Raw genomic sequence first — 15,726 nt, forward strand, 5'->3', positions numbered from 1 at the left:
TATGGGGATAGAGTATGTGGATAGATAGATTGATTAGCTAGGTGGGTGTGTATGGGGCTAGATAGATCTTGGGGGTGTATGGGGATAGGTAGGTAGGTAGGTAGATGGAGTGTATGGGGATAGACTATGGGGACAGGTTGATTGATTAGATAGCTGGGTGTGTATGGGGCTAGATAGATCTGGGGGTGTATGGGGATAGATAGGTAGGTAGGTTGATAGAGTGTATGGGGATAGAGTATGTGGATAGATAGATTGATTAGCTAGGTGGGTGTGTATGGGGCTAGATAGATCTTGGGGGTGTATGGGGATAGATAGGTAGGTAGGTAGATGGAGTGTATGGGGATAGAATATGGGGACAGGTTGATTGATTAGCTAGCTGGGTGTGTATGGGGATGGATAGATATTGCTGGCCAGATGCCATCAATCAAGACTAAAAATGGGGTGGACTCTGATCTTAGTTACACCAGCATAACTCTGGAGTGATTCCACTGAAGTCAGCCTTGGATTTACTAACATAGCCAAGATCAGGAGCTGATTAAAATGTAACTACTGGTGGGGGAGGAGAGGAGAGAGGATAAAACCTTTTTTATTTTGGGGGGCAGAATGTTCAGCTAGAAAATGGCCAGGTAGAAGTGCTTATTTTAGTGCAAAATGGGCTGTCTGGCCATTTGCCTTAAATTATAGGATGCTCCCAGGCCACCTCCCCTGACGAAATGCTGCCATTTGCTGTTGCTAGAAATAATCCCTTTAAATGAATTTTAGCTGGGGTTTATTTTTTCACCTCTAACACAATGACTGGACTGTGGAGATTTCTGCTTCTAAGGCATTTGTCATGGTTTGGGGGAGGGCCATTCTCTGGAGGTAACTGATTCAAGGGGCGTTATCTTTCTTAGACTTGTGGGGTCTGATTCTCCCTGTGGGGTAACTTACCACAATGCCAAGTGAGTGCACAGTGGGCGCCCAATGCTACCAGAGCAGAATATACAGAGATCACTTTGCTCGCCGGCTGCAAGGCCCCAGAGAATCAGGACCTCTGGGTCCCTCCAGCAGCCTAATTCAGCCTGTCTCCCATTGCAGCATTTGCTGGGAGGACAAACTTGCTGGCTTTCCTCCCTACCCAGCTGATCTGTAGTTGCCAAAAGAAGAGAAGGGCCCCTGCGGTGAGGAACGTGATCCTGTGAATGGGGAGTTCATGTAACTTGCCTTGTCTATCCATCTAAATTGGCAAGCGGCATCCCTCGTGCCAGCTGAGTGGGGCGGGGGAGGGGGGCACTGGGGAACTAGCTCGTCAACAAACAGACAAGCCTCCCTCGCCCCTGGCCAGGCGGGACTGAACTTGATAACTTGCTGCTGAGACAAATCTGCCTGCTGCCACTCTTGAAACAGTGCCCCATAGCCTTTCCTTGTGTCTACCTCTTAAAGGGACGGGTGCACAAAAAATAAAGGCCTGCTCTCTCTGCCTCTCTCTTTCACACCCCCCCCCCCCCACACACGGGTCCTTCCAGCTGCAGGAGCCCACCCTGATCCCCATTTCGGAGGCAGGCTTTCATCTCATTCTAACCAGGATCCCCCCGCGGTAGCACAGTGTGGTGGATTGAGCAGAGCAAGGGGCTGAGTGCCAGGAGCTCCTGGGTGCTAATGGCTCAGCTCTGCGGTGCCGTGGGCATGTAGTTTAACCTGTGGGCATGGATTACTTCTCCCTCGTCCCAGTTTGATGCCAGCTGCCTCTGATAACTGCTGGGGGGGTGGGAGGAGGCCCAGGCCTGAAAGCTATGAGCTAATCACATCCCGCCTCTTCTCCCTAGCTGAGGTCTCCTCCAGGGATTCTGCCACCCTCTACACACACACTGTACCAGATTCTCCTTTAGTGAAGGCCAGTCGCGCGTCACTCTGACCTGGCTTGTATTTGCCCGACAGCCTGTTGTGACTCAATGAAACCACCCGGGAGTTTAATTTCATTTCCCTGTAAGCAGAGTTGCACTGCCTAGTTAAAATCAACAGCCTCTTTTCCCTTGGCCCACCCTCCCAGCTGCCCACTCCCCTCCGGAGCTCGGCTCTAAGCCTTGACTCACTGAAACTAATCCTCTCCCAGGGCTTCTGTCGAGCTGGCCGCCACTCCTCGGCGCTGTTTCTAACTGGCAGCTTCAGAGAGAGTGGCAGGCCGGTGCCCTGGGCGATACGGAGTGATGGCATCCACCAAGCAAGCATCTGGATTTGCCAGTGGGGTCAGAGTCATTTAGTGAGTAGAGCAGGAAACTCCACTGGGATCCTGGGTTCTGAGTCTCACTCACTTATTCATGCCCCTTCTCCTCAGTTTAGCCAGCTTTAAAATGGGTAACAATAGAAACACTTCACCAGCTCAGTGACAGTGCTGGAGCGCCATTTGGGAATGTTTGCCAAGTGCTTTCTCATCCTCTGCTGAAAGGGAAGTGAGAACGGCTCATCCCCAGCTCTCTGCCACCGCAGGACTGCAAGTAGGGGCCCGGGAGTTGCTTGTGGGTCCATTGAGGATAGCAGGAGGCTTCTACAGATCCTTTGCCAATGCACTTTCCCCGGGGCAGGTGGGAAAGGAGGCAAACAGCAGAACTGGAATAAACACGCTGCAGATGCCACTCCTGTGTAATCAGCGCGATTAATTAGGGAGTGCACTAATAGCTATCCCCCAAATGCACCCTCTGAATTTAAGAACTGGCTCCAGCTCCAGCCAAAAGAGATGCCAATGCTCGGGAGAGCCATGTTCTCACATGTCTGCGAAGGGCACGTCCCACCTGAGTACACCCCGGCCCCTAGATCCCCACTGATTTCAGTGGGGCGGAATCAGGAGCTGAATTTGGCCATGAACTGCCCACTCGCCGCAGGTCTGAGCAGCTGCGCTTCACGGCAGCCACACCCCGTGGCCTCTGCGTTGCTGGATTACATTAAGGACAGGAGATGAGATGCGCGCTCTAATCCGCTCGTACCATCGGCCTGAGCTTTACAGGGCAGCCTCCCAGGAGAGCTACAGCAACGGCAACAGACAGAGGAACCTTCATGGATGGAGCAGGCCAACCCCTTCCCTTCCCTGCTGCCTTCTGTGGAATCAGCCAAATGCTTCCCCGAGCCCACGACGTCCATGTCTGTTGTCCGGATGTCAGGGAAGTTGAGCTCTGGAACAAATTGCCGAGGGAGGCTGTGGAATCTCCGTTGTTGGAGGTTTTTAAGAACAGGTTAGACAAACACTTGTCGGGGCAGTCTAGCTCAGTGGTTTTCAAACTGTGGGTCGCGACCCAGTACTGGGTCGCAGAAGGTAAGGCACTGGGTGGGGGCGGCTCTGATCAGCACTGCCGACCAGGACGTTACAAGTCCCGCTGGCGGTGCTGCCCAGCTCAGGGAGGCTAGTCCCTACCTGTTCTGACGCCGCGCTGCACCCCGGAAGCAGCCAGCAGCAGGTCCGGCTCCTAGACTGGGGGCCATGGGGCTGCGCACACTGCCCCCACCCTGAGCACTGGCTCCGCACTCCCATTGGCCAGTTCCTGGCCAGTGGGAGCAGGCAAAAGCCGCTTGGAGTCACTTGCGTGCCTCTGCCTAGGAGCCGGACCTGCTGCAGGCTGCTTCCAGGGCGCAGTGCAGTTCACGGTGCCAGGACAGGCAGGAAACCTGCCTCTGCACCCCCACTGCACCGCTGCCTGGGAGCTGCCCGAAGTAAACCCGTGCCCCAACCCCATGCCCCAATCCCCTGCCCCAGCCCTGAGCCCCCCAAACCCAGAGCCCCTTCCTGCACTCCAAACCCATCCTCCCCAGCCTCACCCCAGAGCCTGCATCCCCAGCCCAGAGTCCTGACCCCCTCCTGCACCCCAGCCCAGAGCCCCCTTCTACACCCTGAACCCCTCATTCCCAGCCCCACCCCACTGCCCTCACCCCTGCACCCCAACCCTCTGCCCCAGCCTGAGCCCCTTCCATACCCCAAACCCCTCATCCCCAGCTCCATTGGGTCACGGGCATCAACAGTTTTCTTCAACTGGGTCGCCGGGAAAAAAGTTTGAAAACCACTGGTCTAGCTCATACTGAGTCCTGCCTCAGTGCAAGGGCCTGGGCTCGGTGGCCTGTCGAGGTCCCTCCCAGTCCTACACTTCTAGGCTTCTGTCTCTCAGTTCCCTGCTCCAGCTGCTCAGCACAGGCATATGCTTCCCCTGCCCACATCTGTCTGCACCTGCGGCGGTGCAGAGGGAAGTTAACAGGCGCACACAGTACGGTCACCTTCACCGAGCCTGCAGCAACCTCAGTGTGTGAGTCATCCTGGCCCGGCTGGACCCCTGCAGCTGGATAATCTGGCCCACAAACTAGCCGCCCACTGGTGTGTGCAGGGTAGAACCCCGAGGAGGAGGAATTACAGAGGGAGCTATGAAGGTCATGGGAGGGAAAAAAGAGCAAAGGGATGAAACTGAGAAAAGGGAAAGGTATCAATGAATTATTGACTCACTTATGCCCTTTGTACACATTGGCTTCAAAGAGACACTCCTGATTTACACCAGCATCGGGAGAATCAGAGACTGGGGATGGTAAAGACCCATCAGCTCATTTAGTCCTTCCCCTGGCAAATGCCAGATTATTCCCTGTTGCACGTGTGCTTGTATTTGGTCCTGTCTAGCTTCAAAGGTCACAGCTGCTGCTCCCCTTGGGAAACAATCCCACGGGGAGCTGATCTCACAGCCAGGAAGCACCTGATGCTTTTCCACCGAAATCTCCTCTTTCCTAGTTCCCTCCTATTAGGCTGAACATCGGGAGAAGCTCACTGACACCGACAGCTCTTAGACGGTGGAAAAGTCTCCCAAGGGGAAGGGCTGGAACCCACATCATGTAGGATGCGTAAAGTGGGCAAAATATCAAACAATGGGCTGTTGGCAACAATCCCAGGAGACAGCGTCGTCTAGTGTTGAGGGCCCTTAGCTGGCAGTCCGCGCCCATGACCTTGAGCAAATTATTTCACCCTTTCAGGCACCTGTTTCCCCTCCCGTACTTTGTCTTGTCCATTTGGACTGTAAAAGCTGGGACAATCTCTTGCTGTATATTTGTTCAGCACCTCGCACTGGGGCCCTGGTCCTGGCTGGGTCCTCTCGGCACTATTAAATACTATGTTAATGAATAGCTAACCTATTCCGCACCTTGTTGCCAGGCTGATCCTTGGCAGGGACACCGGTCGTGGACCAGGCTCCCTCGCTCCGGAATGACGATGGCAATGAATTGCGTCTCACTGTCTCCACCTGCAAGGAAAGGAGAAAGCTCCTGTCACAGGGCTGGCGCATCCCGTCACAGCCCCCCTTTCTTCACAGCTGTCTCACTCATCCGCAATCATGGGAAGGGAAATACAGAGAAAGCAGGAGGCAGTTTGGGGAATTGCTTTAGGGCTGCCAGTGGCACAGCAGACTGGGAGTCAGGCTGCTTTGGCTTCTATTCCTAGTCCTGCTGCTGCTACATTGGGCAAGTCACCAGGCCTGTCTGTGCCTCAGTTTCCCCTTCTGTAAAATGGAGATTATATACATAGGGATTCTGCAATGTTTAATATCTGTCAAGCACTTTGACATCCCCCAGATGGGAGATGGTTATTAAAGCCCCTTGACACCCTGGCTGAGTCCTGTTCCAGCTAAGGAGACATCCCATGTGGTGCTGGGGAAATCCAATGGTGTATATTCCAGTAGCATCCAACTGAGATCAGGACCCCACTGTGCTAGGCACTATACAAACAAGTAGGGAGAGACGGTCTCTGCCCCAAGGAGCTTACTATCTAAACAGGCGAGGCAAGAGAAGGAACTGACTCATCAGAGGTCGCTGGTGGAGGCAGGAACAGACCCCAGCTTTTCTGAGTAACAAGCCTGTGATTTGGCTACTGCCCCAGGCTGCCTCTCTCAGTACCTTGCCCTCAGACACCCTATTTGCATGAAGGTGACAAGGACGGTGCCCTGGCAAATCTTTGTGCTCAACTCTGCCAGTGGAGAAGCTCCTGTCACTCCCACCCGCACGTCCTCCACTAAGAAGTTCACTTGGAGACAGTCACCTTTATTTTAACCCTTTGCTTCCCATACATCTTTGCAGACCGCAAGTTCCTCATCGCCAACGCCCAGATGGAGAATTGCGCCATCATCTACTGCAATGATGGCTTCTGTGAGATGTTCGGCTACTCCCGGGTGGAGGTCATGCAGCGCCCCTGCACCTGTGACTTCCTCACCGGGCCTGAGACCACCAAAAACTCCATCGCGCAGCTGACTCAAGCCTTGCTGGGGTCCGAGGAGTGCAAGCTAGAGATCCTCTACTACAGGAAAGACAGTAAGAGCCCCTCATTGAAATAGCCACGTGGGCGATCCCTGGATTGCTGGGCCTTGTGTGTAGATAGGTGGGGGATGCGCATGGGGTAGCCCTTCTAAGAGTTGTTTGCTAGTGGGAGATGATTTCTATGTGTACAGCACCGTGGACTGGCCTCCGTCTGTACAGTTGGGCCTGATTCTCCTCTCCCACTAATGTACTTCTCCTGATTTCCCCATAGCTACTCCTGATTTACACTAGGGTGAATGAGAGCAGAATCAGCCCCCAGGACCCTGCCTTGAGAGGCTTAAAATGTGGAGGGCTACCTTTTGCCCTCACCAGTGGGGTGTCGAGGGGAGCAAGCTGCACAGGATCTGGCCTTGAACTGGACTGAAAACATGACAGAAATGATTACAGATCCCAGGACTGGGGGTGGCGAAGGGGAGCCGTATGGGCGGGGGAGGTGACAGCAATATGCCCTGAAAGGGGCCACTGCCATGGGGAGCACAGAGAACGTCTTTATGGGGCTCCTTTGCTCACCCTTGATTTTTCCCGTTCATTGCGATAAGGGCCCTGTCTCCTTCTTTTTCCAAAAGTGACACCTTGTAACCAGCTAGCCCCAGTTCTGCCTTCATGGCAGCTTGGGTTTCAGTGCGGATGCACAGATCTGAGAGCAGCCCAAGCTTGGAGGGAAGGGTTGGGGAGGGGGATTTCTGTGAGCAGGTTACACCCATTCTGAGCATCCAGCAAACACAAGCAAATCCAATGGGCCTGGTCCTCCATCGCCCTGCGCCTTGTGGTGTTATTTACGCCCACGCAAAGCGCGTGCCACCTTTCCAATTTGTAGCATTTCCCCCTCTGGCAGGATCAGTCTCATACTGCACAAGTGGCAGGATCAGACCTGATGGGCCCATTTTAAAGAGGCCTCCCCAAGTGAGTTTGTGGACGGGATCCTTAGTCTGGCTGTCCCACGTGAGTCTGGGCTGGGGAAAGGTCCCCTGAAGCGTTGTCTATTTCTAAAGTGATAGAAGGTCTTGAGAAGTCTTCTGCATTCAACTCCCCTTGTGTTTGGGGGTGTTGGGATCCCAGGTTCAGACCCAGACCCTTTTGCCAATGATTCAAACCTCAGAGTCCAGCCCTCGAACCTCCCAACTTATCTCCCTTAGGTACTTGTCTGGACCCCGTCCCATAGTATCTGAGCAGCTCACGGTCACGGCTGCCTTTATACTCATAACCCTCCGGGAGGTAGTGAAATGCAATTACTGCCATGTTCCTGGGGGGGGAGGGCGGGGTGGGATGGGACCTGAGGCACTGTGAAGGGGTGTATGCCTCACACTGGCTCTGGAAGGGTTAAGGGGAGCTGGGGAGCTTAATTAGTGGTGGCACCTGATGGGTGGGCCAGGCCCAATTAAAGATGAGTCCTAGCTGGAGGAGGAGCCCAGTGGTTCGTACAAAAAGAGGAGGCCCAGGCTGAAGTAGGGAATATAGCAGTTCCTCTCTGGGTAGCAGAGAGGTGAGGAGGATGCTGGGGGGAATCTAGAGTAGAGAACTTTCTCTCGAGGGGGCAGGAAATGGGGAGAAGCTGCTAGGCTAGTGGCTCATTCTGGCAGCACTTAGACCTCCAGGGAGATGTTTGGGTGAGGAGCAACACAAAGGGGAGCCTGACAGGGATAAAAGCTTGAGCCTAAAGTGGCTGAAGTCTGTATTTCATTGGGGACTTGTTGGAGGACTCCAGGGGAGAGTCCTGCAAACCTAGCTCTGAAAGAACCTAGAGGGGTTATGGAGCCTGAGAAGACAGAGACATCCTAGCACCTGAGGAGAATGCAAATACACGGTGGGCCTAGGAAGGGGCTATGGGAAAGGCCAGCTGACAGGCTGAGGGAGGAAGAAGCCCAGGGAGGTTGTAGGGGTGGCTCTAACCAGACAGACCTTGCCTGCTCACTACAGGGTCTCTGGGCTGGAACCCAGAGGAGAGGGAGGGTCGGGGTTACCCCACCAGCCCATGGGGAAGGTGGTGCAAAGTTCCCTAACATAAGGGGATAAAAACTTTTGAAGGCCCATGAGGCCCAGCGCCAGGGGCTGAAACCTGAGGAAGAGGATACTGGACTCTTGTGGGTCAGACTTTGTTATTCCAGAAAGGCTGGGGCTAAAAGCGACCTGGCCAGATGGCCGAGTCCCAAGAAGGAGACCACTACAGGGCCAGAACGGTTGTCAGCCCTAGACGAGGGGAGTCTGCTACACCACGCCCCGCCTTGAGGGTGTGCACTTAGGGGGAATCCGCTATTCCACAGGCACAGAGATACCGAGGTTACCCACTGGAGGTCTGGGGAAGAGGTGGGAGTAGAAGCTGGGTCATAGGCTCGCACCCTAACCACTGCATCCCCCTCCCTCCTTTAGAATACGCCCATGGGTGCAGTGTCCAAAGCTGGGCTCCTTGGGGTCAGGGAGGGCTCTGACTGTGTCCTGCTGACTCTTTGAGACCGCTGCCTCTGGTGGGGAAGATGGGGCTCGGGTTTGCTGCACTGCCAGTCTTCTGATGCCAGCTGTGGCAAACACGGCTTCCTCCTTAACAAACCCAAGCAGTGCGACTGAGCAGAAACTCCACTATTAATTCAAGGCTCTGCTTCCCCGCGGTCCCGCCATACCCACGTGGCATTCTGCCGGCGGGATCCAAGCTCTGCCTCCATCCAGCAGAAGGTGGCTTGGGCGGGCGCAGATGGAATTACGTTAAGATGAAAATGAAGCTTTGCTGGGAAATGCCGGTGATTAATTCTAAAGCTGCAGGGAGTTAGTTAAACAGTGAGGGCTCGATGCCGCAAACAGGCAGCATACAGAGCCCCAGCCAACAGGTGCTCCGCTGGGAGAGAGCTTAGAACACCAGGTACTCGCTAGATATGCAAATATTGTTTTGTAAACAGCCTGAGGCACCTTATTAGTTGTGTTTTATCCTTGAAACCCCAATGGAGGTGTGGGGGTGGGGAGTATTGTTCTCGGTACAAACACCAGGCCACATACAGTTTCTGCCCTGAAGGCCTTACAACTGAAGGCTGGACAGAGGAAGGGTGTGGAGGAGGGGGGAGAGGAAAGCCAACCTTGAGTGACTTGCTCAAGGTCATGCAGCAGGAGAGGCTCAGAATGGACAGGAAGGGCATTGGTCTGTGTGACATTGGGCAAGACAGTCAGCCTCTGTGCCTCAGTTTCCCATCTGTAAAATGAGGATAATAGCACTGCCCTGCCTCGCCGGCGTGTGTGAGGATAAATGCCTTAAAGACTGAAGTGAGGGGGGCAGGTATAAGTGCTTTAGATATCTAGACTAGGGCCCAGGGGTCCTGCCTGCCATCCCAGTGCCCTACCTATTAGCAACAGCACCTCTCATCTCACCTGCCCCTGTTTCGTTGCCTGGGTGACTCGGCACAGCACTGCAGGCAACGAGAGCTGCTGTGCACCAGGAGGCTGATGGCCCAGATTAGGACTCGGCGAATGCTGTCCCCATTTGAATGCAGGTGACTTTCACAACTCTCCTACTGAGGGGAAAATAAGACTTACCCTCCCGCAGCTTTGGATTCTGCTCCCTCTGCATTCCTGGAGTCCTCCCATTTCTAATGACTTGCCGCACGCATCAGTAACAAAGACCCCATCAGAGTCTCTCTTGCGGCAGGGTTGTAAATTGCTCTTATTCTAGTTAAGCGACTTTAAAATCTGGGGTTTGGTGACTTGCCCCTCTCGCTAAGCAGCTGTAGGGACCCGGGTAGCATCTGTATCACCCTGCATTTTCCCTTTAAGAGCCAGGGAACTGGGGCACAGCGGACTTGCCTTCTCAGAAGGATCTACTGTGTCCTTCTGTGCTGGTGTGTGTGTGTGTGTGGGGGGGGTCTTCACATTAAAGAGACAGTGCCTACTGGCTATGAGGAGCCAAGAATGGGTGTGTCTTAAGGGCCTGATCCTGCCAAGTGCTGGGCTCCTTCAGCATCTTGTCTAGACAGGCAATGTGCCCCCCTGGGGAGACAGCCTGTGTACGCGCGGTGTGATCAGGAGGAGAGCCAGGGCACTGACATTACAGGGGGGTGGCTGGGGGTTGCTCAGGGGCTGCAGATCGTGATTTTCCTCCTGCCTTCAGTGTTCGCCAGGGCTCCTTAAAGAGGGACAGTCGCCTCCACCAGCCCTGCTCAGAGACTGATTGTTGTAACCATCGGGGGAGCGAGCATCCTGGTGTGCCTATTAAACTGACAAGCCACGGCTGAATTAGGGCTACAGGGACATTCCAGCTGCAGGCAGCCCAGATACACGGGCGAGGCCAGACTGGTGCAAAATGCCCAGCCGAGCCACTGCATTGGCTGGGCCACAGGGCTTGAGTTTTAATGGAGCCTTGACCCTGTTTCTGTAGGCACAGCTGCGTGCTCGGATGTCTAGGCAGTCAGATTTGCATTCCCAGTTAAGTTTGGGGGGAGGGGGGAAGGCGGCTCGGAAAGAGTCCAGCCCTGAAACTCTGGCCCCTGATGTTCCATGGGTCCCAGCGTGCCCCTTCCTAGGGGAAGGTGACAGATTGGCAGCCCTGCTGAATAGTGCCCTCTGTTTATCCAGACAGAAACTCCCCCTATTCCGCACCTTGTTGCCAGGCTGATCCTGAGCTCAGCCTCCAGAGGCTGTTCAGTCCTTGCGGCATCTGCTGAGTTGCACTAACTGGCCCCTTGGCTTGGGTCAGTCCCACAGGTTCTGGGCAACAGGGACCCCTGTCCACTAGGAAGTGGCTGGGAACCCGCTATGCTGACTTGCCTCAGAGAGGCACCACCAAACCTCTCTCAGCAGCGATGGGTGTTCAGCAGCCACCTGTGTTGGCCCCTGCGAGCTAGAAGAGAAGAGGGCCAGATTTTCAAGTGCCCAGCACCCACCATCGGGGGCCAGGTTCTCCCAGGAGCTCAGCACCCAACATGCAGAACTCTTGGGGAGGGGGAAATCTGGCCCTTATTTCGGGCCTAAATGGGAGCATTTAGTTTGTTCCCCAAAGAGCTTAGCCTTTTTGTGCAGTGTTTTTACAGCACCTGATACCAGGGGGCTGCGGTCCATGAGCAGGGCTCCCCGGTGTTCCCACCGTGCAACAAGAATGTTGAAAATTCTCCCCAGGGGTTTCCCCCCACCCTGGGGTGCCCTGAGCCACCCATAACCTCCTCCCTCTCCTCTGTGCAGTGTTCTGCTGGCCACCGGAGAAGCTTAATAAGTTCAGCACTTAACCTGGGAGAGCTGCTGCTGCTTTTCTCATGCCGTGAAGAGAGCCATTCACGTCTATTTTTAAAACCCTGCCCCACTGGCACGAGGCTTTTCAAGGGGAGCATTGTCTCCCCGCAGCGCTCCGCCTGTGAGTGTTCAGACCATTATAGATGGGGCTTATCGGGAAGGAAAGGGCCTGCGTTCAAGGGACCTGCCGCTTAATGACACAGCGGAGGCTCCAAACCCGATAATCCTCTTTTATAACGTCGCCACCAATCTCCAGGCTCTGCCGTTTCTGACTGCAGTGCAGCCAGCCCGGCAGGTCGCAGGCTTCTTGTCTGGCTTTTGCGGCCTGCCAGAGACACAGTTATGCCTGGTGGAGAGATGTCCGCTCCTTTGACTAGAAAGAAGCCGCTGCTAGGTGCTATGGTGCTTGCTGGCATTTACCCACCGAGGAAACCACAGTGAGCGTCGGAACTGCGAGGGAGGGGTGTGGGATTTGCACTGGGTCCAGAAGCAATAAATATTTGTGTGTTTCTGTATGTGCTCATTGACATATACGTGTGTGTGACTCACATGTCCTTTGGACGAGGTGGCTCAGTAGAGGGTAATGGCCCAGCAGAGGAAGGATGCCGTGGACAGGAGGCTGGTTGCTTAGTCATCTCGGGGACATGTAATCTAATAGGTCTTTCCCAGCTCCATCGGTGCAACTTCCTGAAAGGGTGAGAGATCCCCCTCCTAACACAGGCTGCATCAGAGGAAAGCAGCTGCAGGTCCAAACTGACCCCCTGAGTCCCATCAGCCCTGGGTTGGCGAATTGAGATCCACACATGGGCTTTGTGATGGGTGGCTGCTTGGTCTCAGAACTTCTCATCCAAGCCTGTTGCTTCTATCTCAGACCCTCAGTAGTCTTGCATTGCATCCTTTATGCAGACACGCATGATCCCTCTTCACAAGCTCTGCTTCCTCCCACTTGCACTCCTTACAGCTGGCTCCAGACCCATGGTCTGCTGCAAGAGGGGAGCTGATTAGGATGGGTGTGGCAAGAAAAGCCACCTCACCTGCTCCCCGGTGCTCTGAAAGGCAGGGCTCTTCCTCCTGGAGCTGTTCCCTGGCTAAGAGTTCGAGGGCTTCCCCTGCCATGAACATGGGAGGGCAGGACCGCAGAATTCATCTCACCTCTGGATCCTTCCCATGACTCCTATTCCGGGCAGGATGCTGACGGCTAATGGCAGCTATTGCAGGAACTGCTGGCCAAGCTGCTCCTGTTCCCATTCCACTGGGACCTCTAACTGTCAACACCCTTCTCAACCGTGTTTACTGAGTTCTCCGGGGTGGCGCCATCTCTTTGTAAGTTGGTGGATCATGAGTTCTTAAAGGTGCGGGTCTGCTCTGCACAGCAAAAATAGCAGGGTCTCATACTTGCCTGCCTTTTGGCCAGATCAAACCTGCCCACTTAAAGTTAAAACGTTTTTTCTAGCTGCCAGCCCTGCCAAATCTGCCTGGGATCTGAGAGTCAAGCGAGGGTCTTCCCTTCCTGCAGTCACAGCAGTGCCGACTCTGCTGTCTTCAGCGCTGCCCTCAATGGATTCCAAGGAATTTGCAGTGGTGTAACTGATTGGGACTTAATAAGCAATTGTGTAGATGCACAAGAAAGAATAAACCCCAACTCCCGTTCTCTCGCTATGCTGGCTCCATAGGGCTAATGGGAGTAAAAAGCACAAGACCCTTATTTCAGTCCCTAAAGTCAGTGGATAAGGGGATACTTTTTCAGTCATTTTCCATCACTTTCAACATCATTGAGTGAGGCAGAGAACATGTGGAAGGGCATGTTGGCTAGACTAGGGGCTTGTCTACATGGAACGTTTAATCTGAATTAACTAAAGGTATGAATTTAAAGTGGATTAGTTAAACTACATTAAACCCCTGTGTGGATGCTCACATTTGGAATTAAATTCACATCTTTACTTAATTTGGATTAATTTTCCTGAGTGTCCCTGTGTAGACAAGCCTTTGGACTACAGTGTTCTATTCCCAGCTTCACCACTGACATGCTGTGTCACAGTTTCCTCCTCTCCTGCCCGTCATCGCATCACGGGGGGTTGCTTCAGGATTGGTTGCTGGGAAAATCATTTTGATGTCCTCAGATGAAAGGCGCTTTTGGAGGGCAAGGGGACAATGTGAAGAGACAGTGCTTATAACCTCTTCCCTCTGCATTCTCGCTTTGGGAGGACTTGGCTCTGCTGACTTTAGCATCTGTCACTTCGCCTCTTGTAACGGGTCTGCCCGTCCACGGTCAAAGCCTTGTGGAATCCTAGCGGTTACGTGCATCCCTGACTACTGGTACCTAGAGGCCTACAAGATACAAGCTTTGCTGCTCGAGAGGCAGTGTGGTCCAGTGGGTAAAGGCATTGGTCCAGGATCTGTGTTCTATTTCCCCACCCTGCAGCTGCCTCTGGACAAGATGCTGCATCTTTCCCTCTGCTTGTCTATTTAGAGTGCAAATCCTTTGGGGCAAGGACTCTCTCTCACTGTGACTGTTCACCACCATGGGGCCTGGAACGGGGGCCTTTAGGATGGTACTACAATACTGATCCTAGTGTCTGTTAATGGAGATGCTCCTCTAGAATCTCTAGATGGAATGGCAGAGGGTAGCTGAATGGGTCAGCAGTGAAATAAATGAGTGGTGTTGACAAGTCCATTGTCATTGGGCTTTGGAGTCGACACCCTCCTGGGCCGCGTGGGGGTGTGGGAGTATACACTGCTCTTGAGGCTGTTTAGTTCCATCTGCAAACTCACTAGAGTGGCTTGAATTGGTTTCCTCAGACCCGTGAGTTTCATTTGTGCATGGTGCTTTAAAAGGGATCTCGGCCCCCCAGGAGCCAGCGAGCTAGTGTAGACCTGTTGAGCAGTGCTAGTAGCCAGCGGGTGGAGGGGGGATGCTGCAGCCAGAGGAGTGAGCTGCTCAGTGCTACCGTCTAAGTCCCTTATCAGGCAGCACATGGTGGGGTAAAAAGAGAAGTGTGTGTATATGGGGAGTGGGTCCTTCCCTCTCTGCCCCGCAGCGGGTCCTGGGGGTGCGGGGGGAAACACTGTGGAAAGCAGCTGAAGCCTGGACGTGGCTGATTCAGCATCCCTAATCCACCCTGTTCAAATCCAAGCGATCAGTCAAAAGTTAATTTCCTTACAAGATGCCTGACAGTGACGGAGCAGGAGAGCCAGGAGGTTAATTACAAGATCATTTGCTTTAACCAGCTCCCACGGCAGGGAGGGAGCTGCCAAGGGCGACAGTCTCATCCATCCCTGCGCACACCGTGTTGTTTCCTGGGGCTCTTCCCTTCCTGGGCCGTGGGGAGTAGCCCCGCTCTAATGGGCCCCACCAGGAGAGTCCAAGGAGATGATGAAGGCAGCCTGAGACCTTGCTTTAGTGCAAATAGAAGCAGCTGTTGCTACAATTCGTGCTCTAGGATGCAGACTGGCACTTGCTTTCCCTTCTGAACCTTGGTGGGGCCCAAACTCTGCCACTTCCCAGTCATCTCCCCTCTATTGAGGCAGCCCTCACGCTGGGCTTACAGAAACGGATCATGGGTCCATGCTGAGCGGAGATGCTGCACTGCTGGCTTTGGTCCGCAAGCTGGAGGGAGGGAATCTGGGGTCCCAAAAATCAGTCATGAGAGTGGAATCCCCCAGACCCTGGTGGTGATGTCTGCTGAGGGGCACTTCCTAATTCAGATGCACCTCTAGGCTATGTGGGGCCAGCTCTGCATCGAAGAAACCGGACCTAGTTTTCCATTGCCCTGAACATTGCATTGTCTCTTGCAGCAGTGCAAAGTGGGTAGAAATCCGCATTTGGCACCCAGCTCACGCTCAGTTTGCACTGACGCAAATGCTGCACAAGGGCTGGGCCAATGGAGAATCAGGCCCAAAGGCAGGGAATGGGGAGGCCCGTGAACAGGAATATTTTCCCTTTGTTGGTGGGGGATGCAGGGCACTGATGAAATATTGCCATAGCCCAGGGAGCAGCAGCAGCTGGCAGCCTCTATTAGCGTGGAGTGGTTTTCTTTTTAATCTGCATGCGTATGAACATGAAACTGGTGAGCCACTGGCAGCTGGTGTGTCAGCCTCCTTTGTGCCATTTTTTAAAGCGGTTATAATTTGCGGCACAGCCAGCTATCCCAGTCCTGGCCCTTCACCCTACCCCAGCTCTATGGATGTTTCTCAGCCTTGACCTGCAGCACCTTCTGC

General features: G+C 54.0%; 1 protein-coding gene across 2 annotated transcripts in view; it reads left to right on the forward strand.

The window, feature by feature from the left end:
• Window positions 1–15,726, forward strand: part of KCNH6 (potassium voltage-gated channel subfamily H member 6) — a 101,049-nt gene that overhangs the window by 1,184 nt on the left and 84,139 nt on the right. For both annotated transcript variants that reach the window (XM_073326208.1, XM_073326209.1), the window contains exon 2: window positions 6,070–6,300. In XM_073326208.1, the coding sequence (XP_073182309.1) occupies window positions 6,070–6,300 (231 nt within the window). The remainder of the gene's footprint in view (window positions 1–6,069; window positions 6,301–15,726) is intronic.

The sequence above is a fragment of the Lepidochelys kempii genome, chromosome 27, assembly GCF_965140265.1.
Source record: "Lepidochelys kempii isolate rLepKem1 chromosome 27, rLepKem1.hap2, whole genome shotgun sequence".
NCBI lineage: Eukaryota > Metazoa > Chordata > Testudines > Cheloniidae > Lepidochelys > Lepidochelys kempii.